Raw genomic sequence first — 13,367 nt, 5'->3', positions numbered from 1 at the left:
CCCAGTTCAAAATCCCCAAATTGAATCTAGTTTGCCTTCCACCCTCCAAAATGGCTCCAGAGGGGAACAAAATGGCCGAGGCCACATGGCTTAGTCTCGACCATGTGCTCCTTCTTCCCACCATCCCTTTCTCCCTGTCTCCTCCCCTCCAACCAACCCCTTCCTGTCACCTAACCCCTCCTACCCTCTGGGTACCACCCCTTCCTTTGAGTCAGCCCCTTCATCTCCTCCCCTTATGTCAGTCAACCTGACTTCTCCCCTGGCTCCTTCCAGGGTTCCACCCACAATGACATCACTGGGAAACTCCACCCTCTTTGGTGACTCCACCCATACATCTGTCCCTTTTTCATGTAGCTCCACCCACCAACTTCCTACTTCCGGTTCCCACATCTGGTTCCCACGGCCCAGAACCCGGAAGTGACTGGCCCAAAAGCCTAAACCCACAACAAGAATTAGAAGACATTCCTTTTGCTGCCCCTGTTACATACAGTCGAAAAGCAACCCATCCAAAATGGGAACCTTTCTCTTACCAAAGCAAAAAAGAGCTTTGCAAAACTCAAATAGAATTTGGTAGAAAAAGTAAATTTTTTAAAAGCTTATTAAAAGCCATCAAATGTGTTAGCTCCTAGTGACCTCAAAGATTTATTTTCATGCCTCCTTTCCCCCACAGAATATATTCTGTGGGAAAGGACATGGAAGAGGTTATTAAAGGACCTCCTTCCTGAGCTTTTGCAAATCCCTGAATGTGTAGTTGATGCACAAAACAATCCAATTACAACAGACCATATACGTGGTGGAGGAGATTGGGGTCAAGCACGCAAGCAAGCTGGAGGTATACCTCAGCCTGTTCTCCAATACGTGAAAGGAGCTGCCTAAAAAGCTTTTCAAATTATGCCTACCAAAGATGCTAGACAAAGTTATATTTCTATTAAACAGTCTCCTCCTGAGCCCTTCCTAGATTTTATATATAGGCTTCATGCTGTGGTGGAGACTCAAATAGAAGACCCAGAGTTACAACAAAAGATGATCCTAGAAGTGGAGCAAACCAATGCCAATGAGGTTTGCAAGAGAGTCATCTTGGGACTCCCTGTTCATCCACCACCGACCCTGGACCTCCTCGTTGAGATGTGCATGAAGCAAGCCATCATAGACCCAGAAGAATTGCGAAAAGGACCTGGGCTCAGAAGCAAGACTGAGGCACCAGCCACCATCCCACCTCAACCACCAGTGGCTCGGAGAGTCACATGTCACCAGTGTGGGCGGGAGGGACACATAATGCCGTTCTGTCCTTTCAAAAATAAAACATCACATATACCAAGGGGGGAGAGGGGAGGAGGAGGGGAGCCTGCTCCAACATCAAAAACTAAAAGGGGAGCGCAAACCTGTCCCGCGTGATGAAAAAAATTGGACAGGTCTCCAGGTTGTAGAAGTTGAAAAAGAGAGTGATCCTTTAAATGTGCAAGATCCTCAAAAACCTTCAGGTTTCATTACCACAAAAAGTAAGTGTGAGCTTTTTAGACTCGAACTTACTTCTCCCGTGGCCTTTTCTTCACCCGACTGGCACACAATAACATTTACCTTGAACAAGTTTCAACCTTACACCAAGCTGACAATGAGTATCTTGTTGTTGGAGACACAAAACACACGCCCTCTGAGACTGAGATTGTTCCTGGCATTTTACCATCACAGCCAGAGCAAATCATTCTCTGGGCATGTTGTGTCCATCCTCCCTTTTTCCTTCCTAAAGGTCAAGTAATAGCACAAGCAATTCCAATTCCCAATTCACTGCCATCAGCACCCAAACCTCATGATGATACTGTTCTTTCTGTTTATTGGGCTGAGGTTATGGGTGAACAAAAGCCTTTAGTCTGATGTGTGCTCAAAAAGGAAGGAGACCTTGTTCAGATGCAAGGAATGATGAACACCAGGTCAAATGTAACTCTTATTCCACTGCACAAATGGCAGAATTCTGTATGGCCTTATCTTTGATCCTCAGAGCTTAGAGAAAAATGTCAAAAGATAGCTCTTAAAACTCATGTTTCAAAATCATATTTTGCCACACTTAGTAGACGTATAGTCAGTTTGTAGTAATTGTATGTTCAGGTGGTGTTTCTCCTAAGAGTTTCACTCATTATTTGCAATCTCCCCCCGTCACCAACCCACTGTTAAAATACTAAATTTTTTTTCCCCTGCATATATGGGAAATGCAGTGGAAATGATTAAAAATGCAGAGAAGACTGAAGATAAAACTGTGAGGAAAAGTCTTTTTGTTAATACCTGATTAAAAAGAAAAGGTTTTTTTTCAACTGGAAGAATATATTTATGAACTACTGTAAAGAAACTATGACATAAATCTTCTCTATAAAGGAAATTTTAATTACAATTAAAAATAAAATGAATCCGAAAGCCAACCAACTACCTGACTTTTTTTTTTTTTCCTTAGATGGATTCTCTTTTGAACTTGTAGGTAACTGGTCCCTTGCTACTCTCTAATGGTAATTGAAATTTCCACAAAGGAATGCTGGTCCTGTACTTAGCTACAAACAGCAGGAGGTTGATGTCCTGGGGTGACAGGACATTTTCATGCTTTATATCCCAAATCGTGGTTGGTTTTTTTTTTTTCCCTGTTCCTGTGCTCTCAGTTTGTTTTGTCTGTGGCTGAGCCCCTCCCCCGGCTGCTTGCTTCTGGCTTGGTGCTAGCTTTAGGCTGCTTTTGCTGGCTTTGCTCTTTGCTTTCTGCTTTTTGCTTGCTTTTTTGCCATCTTTTTCTGCTTTTGTGTTTCCCCTTCTTTCCTTCCTCCCTTCCCTGAAGACATCGGACCTGCTTCGGGCCCTGATTCGGGAACATCAAGGGAACACTCCCCGGAGTCTGCACGTGAAAGAAGCTTTGGCACCCTCCCCAGCAGAGACTGCTCACCCTCTCTTGGACTGGTGAAAACATTTCTTGTCATCTCGGACTGTTTTCCTTGTGTTGGGGAGTGTTTTTTTTTTTCGTTGTTTCTCAATAAACAAGTTTTTTCCACCTTCTCCTCTGAGGAAATTCCTCCCGAACCCGGTGGTGGGGGAGGGAGTTGTGGAATTTTGTCCTAAACTAGGACAAACAAATTTGGTGGCCCGTATGGGGAGAGCGATCATACAAAGTGGAAAAAACTTTATTCTAATAATATTTTGGTTTCTGTTGTTTTGTGGGCATATTGGTATGTCTCTTTTTGAAGGTATAATGTCATTTGGAGTGAAAGCCTGCCTTTATTTCTGGTCATTAGGGTTCTTTGAAGTTTTAATACCTTTTTGGTCGTTAGGTTTATTCTCTTATCCAGCAATAGCCCCGATATTGTCCTTGATGCATAGCTTTTGTAACCGTGGGGCGCTAACCAGAATATTTATCGGGCTGGGCTTGGTTGTGTTGATTTGTAAGAGGTTCATAAAAATGTTGCTATCGTTTCCAGGAATGGATGGTTCATGGTTATGGTTGTGTGCTCAGTTTGTTAGGGGAGAAGCAGGGGAGGAGGCTTTTCAGCCTTTGCTCTCCTTCTTCTCCTCCGAATTGTTTACATCTCTATTAGAAAATGTTTGGTTATCCCTGACTGCCAAGGACACCATCTTTCTGGCATTCAATTTAGTAAGCTTTCTTTATACTGTCTGCAGTTTATATAAGATGAAGGCTGAGATTTCTAGAGGGGCTGGTGAGACTCCTGATTTAGGAGTGAAACCAAGGGTGAAGAATTCTGAGTGGCGTGGGAAATGGGAGGATATGGGCCAAATTTTAAAGGAGTTTTCTGACCCTGTAGTCTGGGACTTCCCATCTGAACAAATTCAGAACCCAGCTGAGGTGGTAAAGTATCTGAAAGAGAGGTGCCATAGTAACACTAAGGAGGAAAGGATCATTGCAGTGAGCTGGGCCCTGGCACATGCTTATCGCACCCTGCTAGATACTGTGGGGCAGCAGATAAAGGAAAGGGAACAGGGAGATAAATTAGTTACTGTCCCAGTCACTCAGGCTGCAGCAAACATCCCAGGCTCCAGGCCAGTAGTTAAACCAGACAGTAAGCCCCAACCAATGGCTGTTGCTGCAAATACAAAAGGTGGAAAGTGTAAAAGCAAGACTGACCGAAGGGTGGAGGATGATGATGATCCAAGAGAAGGACCATCACCAAAATCAGAGACCACAGCAAGTGGCATAGATTCCGGAGCCAATATTGATTCCTTCTCCCTGAAGGACCTTCGAGGCCTAAGGAAGGATTATAGGCGACAGCCCGATGAGTCTATAATTAGTTGGCTAGTCCGCCTTTGGGATGCGGCAGGGGAGGCTACCATTCTGGATGGCACTGAAGCGAGGCATTTAGGATCCCTGTCACATGATCCTGTCATCGATCAAGGCATGATGAGGAGGGCTAGCCCTCACAGCCTCTGGGAACGGGTCCTGGACAGCGTAGCACAAAGATACCTGTGTGCAGGTGACCTCTATATTCAGCAGACACGGTGGAAGACCATAGAACAGGGGATCCAACGCCTGAGGGAGATGGCAGTGGTAGAGATCATTTTTTCAGATGATATAACAACTAGGAATCCGGACTTAGTACCGTGCACACCTGTAATGTGGAGGAAACTTGTGCGCCTTGGGCCACCTGAATACGCTTCTGCTCTAGCAATAATGAAGCGGGATGAGGTATATGAGACTGTGCTCGATATGGCAAAGAAGCTTCGGGCATATGCAGATGCTGTACATGGCCCAACTCATGCCAGAATTGCAGCTGTGGAAACACGACTGCAGAAATTAGAAGATAAAATAGAGGAAAGTCGTAAGAAACTCAGGGAAGAGATTAAGGAGGACCTCCTCCAAATCTCAGCTGTACAAATTAGAGGCCCTAGTATCCAACGCAGACGTTCCTCTGTTGGGGAGAGAAGGTACACCCCACGAGCTGAGTTGTGGTTCTTCCTACGTGAGTCTGGAGAAAACATGAGGAGATGGGATGGGAAGCCTACTGCTGCTCTGGCACAACGGGTGCATGAATTGAAGGAAGGTAGGAAAAGGGAAGCAGCTCCAGTTGCCCGTACTCGAACTGTCAGGCATAATGATGATGATGACTTGTCCGATCCCCTTGAAGGAACCTCCAAGACATATGTCTCAGGAAAGAAGGATAACCAGGCTTAGAGGGGCCCTGCCTCTAGCCAGGTAGAGGTTAGGGAAAACTGAGTTTTTTGGACAGTATGGGTTCTATGGCCTGGCACATCAGAGCCACAGAAATATAAAGCTTTGGTTGACACCGGTTCTCAGTGTACCCTAATGCCATCCGAACATGAGGGAACAGAACCTATTTCTATTGCCGGGGTGACAGGGGGATCACAAGATTGACCCTGTTGGAAGCCAAGGTGAGCCTGACCGGGAAGGAGTGGCAGGAACATCCGATTGTGACTGGCCCAGAGGCTCCGAGTATTCTGGGCATAGACTATCTCAGGAATGGCTATTACAAAGACCCTAAGGGGTTCAGATGGGCTTTTGGAATAGCTGCCGTGGAGGCAGAGGGCATTAAGAAATTGAACACCTTGCCTGGACTGTCAGAGAACCCATCTGCAGTAGGACTCCTGAAGGTAGAAGAGCAACGAGTACCTGTTGCCACCTCAACAGTGCATCGCCGGCAGTATCGAACAAATCGAGATGCTGTGATCCCCATTCACAAGATGATCCGAGAGTTAGAGAGCCAAGGGGTGGTTAGTAAAACCCACTCACCCTTCAACAGTCCCATCTGGCCTGTGCGTAAATCTGAAGGAGAATGGAGATTGACCTTGGATTACCGTGCTTTGAATGAAGTGACTCCACCGCTGAGCGCCGCTGTGCCGGACATGCTGGAACTCCAGTACGAGCTGGAGTCCAAGGCAGCAAAGTGGTATGCCACAATCGACATTGCTAATGCGTTTTTCTCCATTCCTCCAGCTGCAGAATGCAGGCCTCAGTTTGCTTTCACCTGGAGGGGCATGCAGTACACCTGGAACTGACTGCCCCAGGGATGGAAGCACAGTCCTACCATCTGTCATGGACTGATCCAGACTACGCTAGAAAAGGGTGAGGCTCCAGAACATTTACAATACATTGATGATATCATTGTGTGGGGAAACACAGCAGCAGAAGTGTTTGAGAAAGGAGAGAAAATCATCCAAATTCTCCTGGAAGCTGGCTTTGCCATTAAGAAAAGTAAATTTAAGGGACCTGCTCGGGAGATCCAGTTCCTGGGAGTGAAGTGGCAAGATGGACGGTGCCAGATTCCTACTGATGTCATCAACAAAATCACAGCTATGTCCCCACCAACCAACAAGAAGGAAACACAAGCTTTCTTAGGTGCTATAGGTTTCTGGAGGATGCACATTCCTGAATATAGTCAGATTGTGAGCCCTCTTTACTTGGTTACCTGTAAGAAGAATGATTTCTATTGGGGCCCTGAACAGCAGCAAGCCTTTGCCCAGATCAAGCAGGAGATTGCTCATGCGGTAGCCCTTGGCCCCGTCAGGACAGGACCAGAGGTGAAGAACGTGCTCTACTCTGCATCTGGGAACCATGGCCTGTCCTGGAGCCTTTGGCAGAAGGTGCCTGGTGAGACCCGAGGCCGACCATTGGGATTCTGGAGTCGGAGCTACAGAGGGTCTTGTTGTTGTTTAAATTTATGGGGGGTCCCCGGGGAGTGCCCCCCGGAGACCCCCGGGGTCTTTTGGGGTCGTGGTGTTCCCGCGCTGGCAGGCAAGGAGACTCAGATGCCGGTGGGATGCTGATGAGGTGAGGGTTTATTCACTGAGGGAGAGGGGAAGGGAAAGGGGGGGGAAGGGAGGAGAGGGAAAGGGAGCATCAGGAGGCCTCCAGGGGTAGAGGGGCAAGAGGGGCAGAGCCTTCTGCCTTAGCATTCTTATCACAGAGGTTCAAAGGGGTGCGGTAACAGTCTCCAGCCAATGAGGTTACAGATACAGGATACTGCAGGGAGGGTACAGACTTGGGATAAACCATACATTTTCCAAGGGTGAGCCAGAGCAAACCATTTCCATAAAATGCAATCCCACAGGTCTGAAGCCAACTACACCCCAACAGAGAAAGAAATCCTGGCCGCGTATGAAGGAGTCCAAGCTGCTTCAGAAGTGATTGGTACCGAGGTACAACTCTTCCTGGCACCTCGACTACCCGTGCTGGGGTGGATGTTTAGAGGAAAGGTTCCCTCTACCCACCATGCTACCAATGCTACATGGAGCAAGTGGATTGCCCTCATTACACAGCGCGCCCAAATTAGGAAACTAAATCGTCCTGGGATTCTGGAGGTAATTACCAATTGGCCTGAAGGTGAAAGCTTCAGTCTTACTGGTGAAGAGGGAGAAGAGCAAGTGACCCGTGCCAAAGAAGCTCCACCATATAACCAACTGCCGGCAGAAGACACACGCTACGCTCTTTTTACTGATGGCTCCTGTCGCCTTGTGGGGATGAACCGGAAGTGGAAAGCAGCCGTATGGAGCCCCACACGACAAGTCGCACAAGCTATCGAAGGAGAAGGTGGATCGAGTCAACTCGCAGAGCTCAAAGCCGTTCAGTTGGCCCTGGACATTGCTGAAGCAGAGAAGTGGCCAAAACTTTACCTTTATACTGATTCCTGGATGGTAGCCAATGCTCTGTGGGGATGGCTGAAGAGATGGAAGGAGGCGAACTGGCAGCGCAGAGGAAAACCAATTTGGGCTGCTGAAGAATGGAAAGACATCGCTACCCGGTTAGAGAAACTACCTGTGAAGGTTCGCCATGTAGATGCCCATGTCCCTAGAAGCAGAGCCAATGAGGAGCAGCAGAACAATCAGCAGGTAGATCAGGCTGCAAAGATAGGGGAGTTGAAGATAGATCTTGACTGGGAGCACAAAGGAGAGCTGTTCCTAGCACGATGGGCCCATGATGCCTCAGGCCACCAGGGTAGAGATGCCACCTATAAGTGGGCACGAGACCGAGGGGTGGATCTAACCATGGACAGCATTTCTCAGGTTATTCATGACTGTGAGACGTGTGCTGCCATTAAACAGGCTAAGCGGGTGAAGCCCCTCTGGTATGGGGGGCGGTGGTCCAAGTACAAGTATGGGGAGGCCTGGCAGATTGATTACATCACGCTGCCTCAAACCTGCCAAGGCAAGCGCCATGTGCTAACCATGGTAGAAGCCACTACGGGATGGTTGGAAACCTACCCCGTGTCTCATGCTACAGCCCACAACACCATCCTGGGCCTTGAAAAGCAGGTCCTTTTGAGGCATGGTACTCCTGAGAGGATTGAGTCAGACAATGGGACTCATTTTAAAAATAATCTTATTAACAACTGGGCTAGGGAACATGGCATCGAGTGGGTGTACCACATCCCCTACCATGCACCAGCTGCAGGCAAAGTGGAGAGGTACAATGGATTGTTAAAAACCACTTTGAAAGCACTGGGTGGGGGGTCTTTCAAGAACTGGGAGCAGCATTTAGCAAGAGCCACCTGGTTAGTTAACACTCGAGGTTCCACCAACCGAGCAGGTCCTGCCCAGTCTGAGTCCCTTAATATAGTAGATGGAGATAAAGTCCCAGTGGCCCATGTCAGAGGTTTGTTGGGGAAGACAGTATGGATTAATCCTGCCTTGAGTACAGGCAAACCCATTCGTGGGATTGTCTTTGCTCAAGGACCAGGTTATACCTGGTGGATAATGCAGAAAGATGGGACAACCCGTTGTGTACCTCAGGGAGATCTGATTGTGGGATGATATCATTGTTCGCTGAGCATTACCACCATTATCTGTACGTTAGATCATACAGATATGAGACAGAAGGAAACATGAAAGTGTCAAAGGTCTGAGCAAGTAAGATGGAAGGAAATGTGTTAAGTGTGGAAGGTTTGAGCAAGTGAGAAGAAAGTTTTTTTTCATTGTGTTCAGTAACATGTTCACGATATGGGATAAGGGGTGGAATGTCCTGGGGTGACAGGACATTTTCATGCTTTGTATCCCAAATCGTGGTTGTTTTTTTTTTTTTCCCTGTTCCCGTGCTCTCAGTTTGTTTTGTCTGTGGCTGAGCCCCTCCCCCGGCTGCTTGCTTCTGGCTTGCTGCTAGCTTTAGGCTGCTTTTGCTGGCTTTGCTCTTTGCTTTCTGCTTTTTGCTTGCTTTTTTGCCATCTTTTTCTGCTTTTGTGTTTCCCCTTCTTTCCTTCCTCCCTTCCCTGAAGACATCGGACCTGCTTCGGGCCCTGATTCGGGAACATCAAGGGAACACCCCCCGGAGTCTGCACGTGAAAGAAGCTTTGGCACCCTCCCCAGCAGAGACTGCTCACCCTCTCTTGGACTGGTGAAAACATTTCTTGTCATCTCGGACTGTTTTCCTTGTGTTGGGGAGTGTTTTTTTTTTCATTGTTTCTCAATAAACAAGTTTTTTCCACCTTCTCCTCTGAGGAAATTCCTCCCGAACCCGGTGGTGGGGGAGGGAGTTGTGGAATTTTGTCCTAAACTAGGACAGTTGTGAAGGACTGCTTGTCTTATGGGAATCAGTGGTTGGAAGACTAATGGGATAGGGAGGAACAGAAGCAGATTCCGAGAAAGCAGAGTTGTCTTTTGTCAAGTAGGAGCTGCTGCAGAAATGTAACCTGTTAAAAGTTAAAAGAGGAGAACAGTAAAACTGGGCCAAGGTATAAATGGATATAGTATGATTTACATTGTAAAGGGGCCACGTAATCTCAGTACAGGGAAGTCTTTTGCCATGTTGTTCATGGAGGAAATAAATTCTGACAGGAACCAGCAAAAACTGAAAAGAAAAACCCCAATAAACAAAGCAAAACAACACAAATTTTTAAAACCCCCCCAAAACAGCCCACCCAGCACTACTAAAAAGGGGACAGAACTGCTTAAGAATTTGAACTCCATTGAAGCTTTCAGTTAGGATTATCATTTTTGTCAAGATGTGGTTAGAAAGGAAGCATTAAAATTCCACTTCAGTTATTACATTTAGAAATCACTGAAAATAACACCTGCTTTCTAGTTCTTGGTCTTTTTTTTCCTTCTAGTTCCTTTAATTCTGACCTTAAAAAGTGCAAGGAAGAGGAAACTAGGCCATCTGTGTATATAGCAAGATTTGAAGTGGTAAATAAATGTCTCATACTTTTTATAGCAGTAAGACATGATAAGAGAAGATTCCTTATGGAATTACTGCCAGGTATTGTTTTTACTTGTCATCCATCCCAGTACTTTAGAAAAGTGATGAACTCCCAACTTTTTTCCCCCATGCCTGGTCACTGCCAGTAACTGAGCTTCTCCTAAGAATTGAACTGATCCATTTTTAAACATCATAGCAGTGTTTTACATATTAGTAATGCAACAAAGGTGTTGAAAATAAACAATACTTCTCCTTCTTATGTTTTGTTTCTTTGTTGAGAGTATTTTTCATTAAATGAACAACTGAAGGTTTTGTTTTAGATAGCATCTCTCCTCTTTTTTTTTTTTTTTTTTTTTGTGTTATCAGTCTATAAATGTCCTGGCTGTCTACATATATATTTTTATGTAACTCCAAGTTCAGCTGGAATTCTGTAGTTCTTTTTATGAAATTAATTTTCTTGATATACAAACAGATTGTAAAATAGATGACATGGTTCCAATATAGAAAGACAAAATGTTTGGTAAATATGCTGGCAAAACCTGTCCAAGTGCTTCCCAGGTTTCAATGGCAGAGACATTGAAAGCAAATGTCATATATTTATAAGGGTTTTCTATTTTTTATTGACCGTGAGGACATCATCACTCTTCTCTAGTACGATCTGTAGTGTTTCCTCTTCCACGTCCTAAACTTGGTTTGCTCCTTAAAGACTACCTGGGAACTTTGATCTGTGTTTTTTGTCATCCTGAATTTTGTAGCAGGCAATTATTTATTTACTTGCCTTTACCTTTCTAGAGATTCTTCTATCCAAGTCTCCTGATCTTTCAGGGTTACTTGAAATAACCCTCAGCTGTTTTTCAGCCTGAAGGATATTCCAGGAGCTGACAGCTGAAGAAAGAAGTGAGCCAGTTTAGAAATGTGGTGATGATGTTTCAGGGTATCCAGTAATGAATCTGGCATTCAAAGGGGTAGAAATGCTTTTACTCATCTAATATTATATCACCAAATATTGCAGCTGAAACCCTGAAACTCGGAAATGACTTGCTGGTGTCCTGAGAGTAAAGTGAAAATCTGTTATGCAGGATGGGAAGTACTCCTGAACTCAGCCTCAGAGTTACTATGTTCCCCTCATGTCCCTTTTCTCTTCACTGTTCTTTAAGTGGTTCTTCCCTTTAGCTGCTCTGGCTTTGAGGAAGGAAGTTACATTCACACAAAAAATGCCCCAGACCAAGGTGGATTCCTTTACCTATTGTTGATCCATGTAAGAAAGGTATTAATTAGACATTAATTTGGGATTTTGTGGGGTTTTTACAGCTTTAAATGACATCCCACATAGCCCTCCGCCACTTCCTGCTGAAAAGCCTAGTGGGAACACATCCAATATCACAGTGGGAAAATCCAGCAGTGGTGACCTAGTGAAAAAAGGGGGTAAATTAGAACTGTTTTCCTGTATTGCAGCTTTGTTTGCTTTGGTTAAAAGGTCTCTTATGATCCTCAACCATTTGTTAAGTAAGTTGTTTGAAGAACAAGAAGATGAAAACAACTACTCAAAAATATAAGGCTTTTTTCTTTTAATTCTGTTCTCTAATTAATTAGGTAATTTAGACTGCGGTCACTTGAAAAGCACTCTGGTGATTTTACTAAACTTTGATCACATTTATTTTCAATTTTCTGTATTCATTATCTGGAATCAGGATATTCTACAACTTAGTGTCAAAAGCATTGCAAAGTGGCTCAAAGTCCAGTGGGATTTACATGGTGAAATGTTGTCAAAGTGCTTTAGAAATGTCTTTTTTTACCTTCATGCACACATTCCTCTTGGTGTCTGTGCTAATTTGCAGGCAGAGGAAACTTTTCTGTAGAAGAATGAAGCTTGCTTTTTTTTCAACTCTTTCCTCGTGAATGTTTCTGCTGAGTAGAACCACCTATTTTGGGAAGTAAGGCTCTGCTCCTTGCTCCAGAGCACGTACATGGTAATGGTAGGCATTGTAGCTAAATGACATTTGACACAGATTTTCAAAAGGGAATTAATATAAACTAGAAAATTACAGTAAAATTTCTAAATATTGAGTTTTCTGATGGCAAGAATGGCAGAGAATCTTGAGAAAGCCAGAGGCAGTAAAAAGGTCAAATCAAATTAAAAGCCCTTACTACATGGACGCTGCCATAAAATGCCTATATAGCTACCTCTGGTATTAAGATAAAGGGTATTAAAACATTGTGATTGAAAAGGCTGTTCAGAGCGGTCCCACCTTTTCTGGATAATGCTGAAAAAATAATTTTTGAAACAAGATATTAAATGACATTTTATGCAGTGGAACTCCAAAACTTTTACAATGTCATCCAGGTTGTTGTGACAGGCATGTATAAGCTTCAGAGGATGTTTTTTAAAAAAAGATTGTATTGAATCCACTGGAACATTAAAATCCTATCTTTGGAAAGGTAAGAACTGTGCTTCTAAAGCTAGTATTGTTTGTCAGTGAAAGTGATTAAACATCAACAGCAAAAATTGTTGACCATAAGCAGCAGTTGGCACAGATTTCTTCCTTTTCACACAGAAGAGGAAAATTTTTGATATGAGGATAGCATCCTCATCTGAAAGTGGCAGGGGTTTTTTTTTCTAATAGGGTCATTTAATCAGAACATTAATTTGGGGACTCAATCAAGGGTCAGATTTTGTCACAATATATATCTGGATGTTTTCTAGGTGGGAAAGATCACAAAAATTGTTTATGAGTTTCAAGCACATTCAAGCACCTAATTAAGTAAACAAGACTGTTGAGACCTATTTAGAAGTACTGGTTCAGAAAGGGTTCTTTTGAACCCAGATTCAGCACTCTGATTTACGATACTGTTCCAGAAGCAGCTGTGCTTGTTCTGCAGAGCTGGCATAACTTTCTGGCACTGGGATGAAAATGAACAGCAGGAGGCAGTAAGCATGGTCACTTGTTAATCCATCGCTGTGGTCCAAGCCCTTCAGACATAGTACACATCCTCCTCTCTGACTGCTGTACAGTGGTAATCTCTGGCAGGGCCAGCATGGGCAGCTGGGAGGAGTGTGCCTTAATCTGCCAAAGCAAGATTCACTGGGATTTGTCTATTAGATCTCTGGCAAACATATTTAGATGCCTTCTTTAATGGGAGCTAATGTTATTTGCAAGAGACACTGTCCTCTGCAAGTTGCATTTATGTCATGTTTTCTACTTTAAGCCTGTTCAAAGTGTTCCATGTGTCAAAGTCAAATCAA

The 13,367-nt window shown here is 44.5% G+C and overlaps 2 protein-coding genes across 5 annotated transcripts in view; both read left to right on the top strand.

The window, feature by feature from the left end:
• Window positions 1–1,135: 1,135 nt before the first annotated feature.
• Window positions 1,136–9,023, top strand: LOC134563386 (uncharacterized protein YagA-like). 4 transcript variants are annotated; one of them, XR_010083351.1, is made up of 2 exons: window positions 1,136–6,766; window positions 7,047–7,178. XR_010083351.1 is itself a non-coding variant. In XM_063421270.1 (2 exons), the coding sequence occupies exons 1-2, from the start codon at window positions 6,657–6,659 to the stop codon at window positions 8,743–8,745; spliced, it is 1,809 nt and encodes a 602-aa protein (XP_063277340.1). In that variant the 5' UTR covers window positions 2,209–6,656; the 3' UTR covers window positions 8,746–9,023. The 4 variants fall into 4 exon arrangements, 2 of the variants coding, with proteins under 2 accessions (XP_063277340.1, XP_063277341.1); XR_010083352.1 differs by having other exon boundaries at window positions 1,136–6,586; window positions 7,047–7,165; XM_063421270.1 differs by having other exon boundaries at window positions 2,209–6,766; window positions 7,047–9,023.
• LOC134563389 (SH3 domain-containing protein 19-like) overlaps window positions 7,701–13,367 on the top strand; it is a 23,252-nt gene continuing 17,585 nt past the window's right edge. The window contains exons 1-2 of the mRNA XM_063421276.1: window positions 7,701–7,824; window positions 9,034–9,322. The gene's annotated coding sequence lies outside the window, so the exon portion shown is untranslated. The remainder of the gene's footprint in view (window positions 7,825–9,033; window positions 9,323–13,367) is intronic.

The sequence above is a fragment of the Prinia subflava genome, chromosome W (assembly GCF_021018805.1).
Source record: "Prinia subflava isolate CZ2003 ecotype Zambia chromosome W, Cam_Psub_1.2, whole genome shotgun sequence".
Lineage (NCBI taxonomy): Eukaryota > Metazoa > Chordata > Aves > Passeriformes > Cisticolidae > Prinia > Prinia subflava.
This window is presented reverse-complemented; position numbering and strand designations above follow the sequence as displayed.

What these genes read in the sequence shown, in the direction of transcription:
- LOC134563386 (XM_063421270.1), top strand. Translation starts at nt 6,657, where the DNA reads ATGGGGGGTCCCCGGGGAGTGCCCCCCGGAGACCCCCGGGGTCTTTTG. An exon ending in GCCGGTGGGATGCTGATGAG is followed by an intron (nt 6,767 to 7,046) that starts GTGAGGGTTTAT and finishes GCAATCCCACAG; the next exon opens with GTCTGAAGCCAACTACACCC.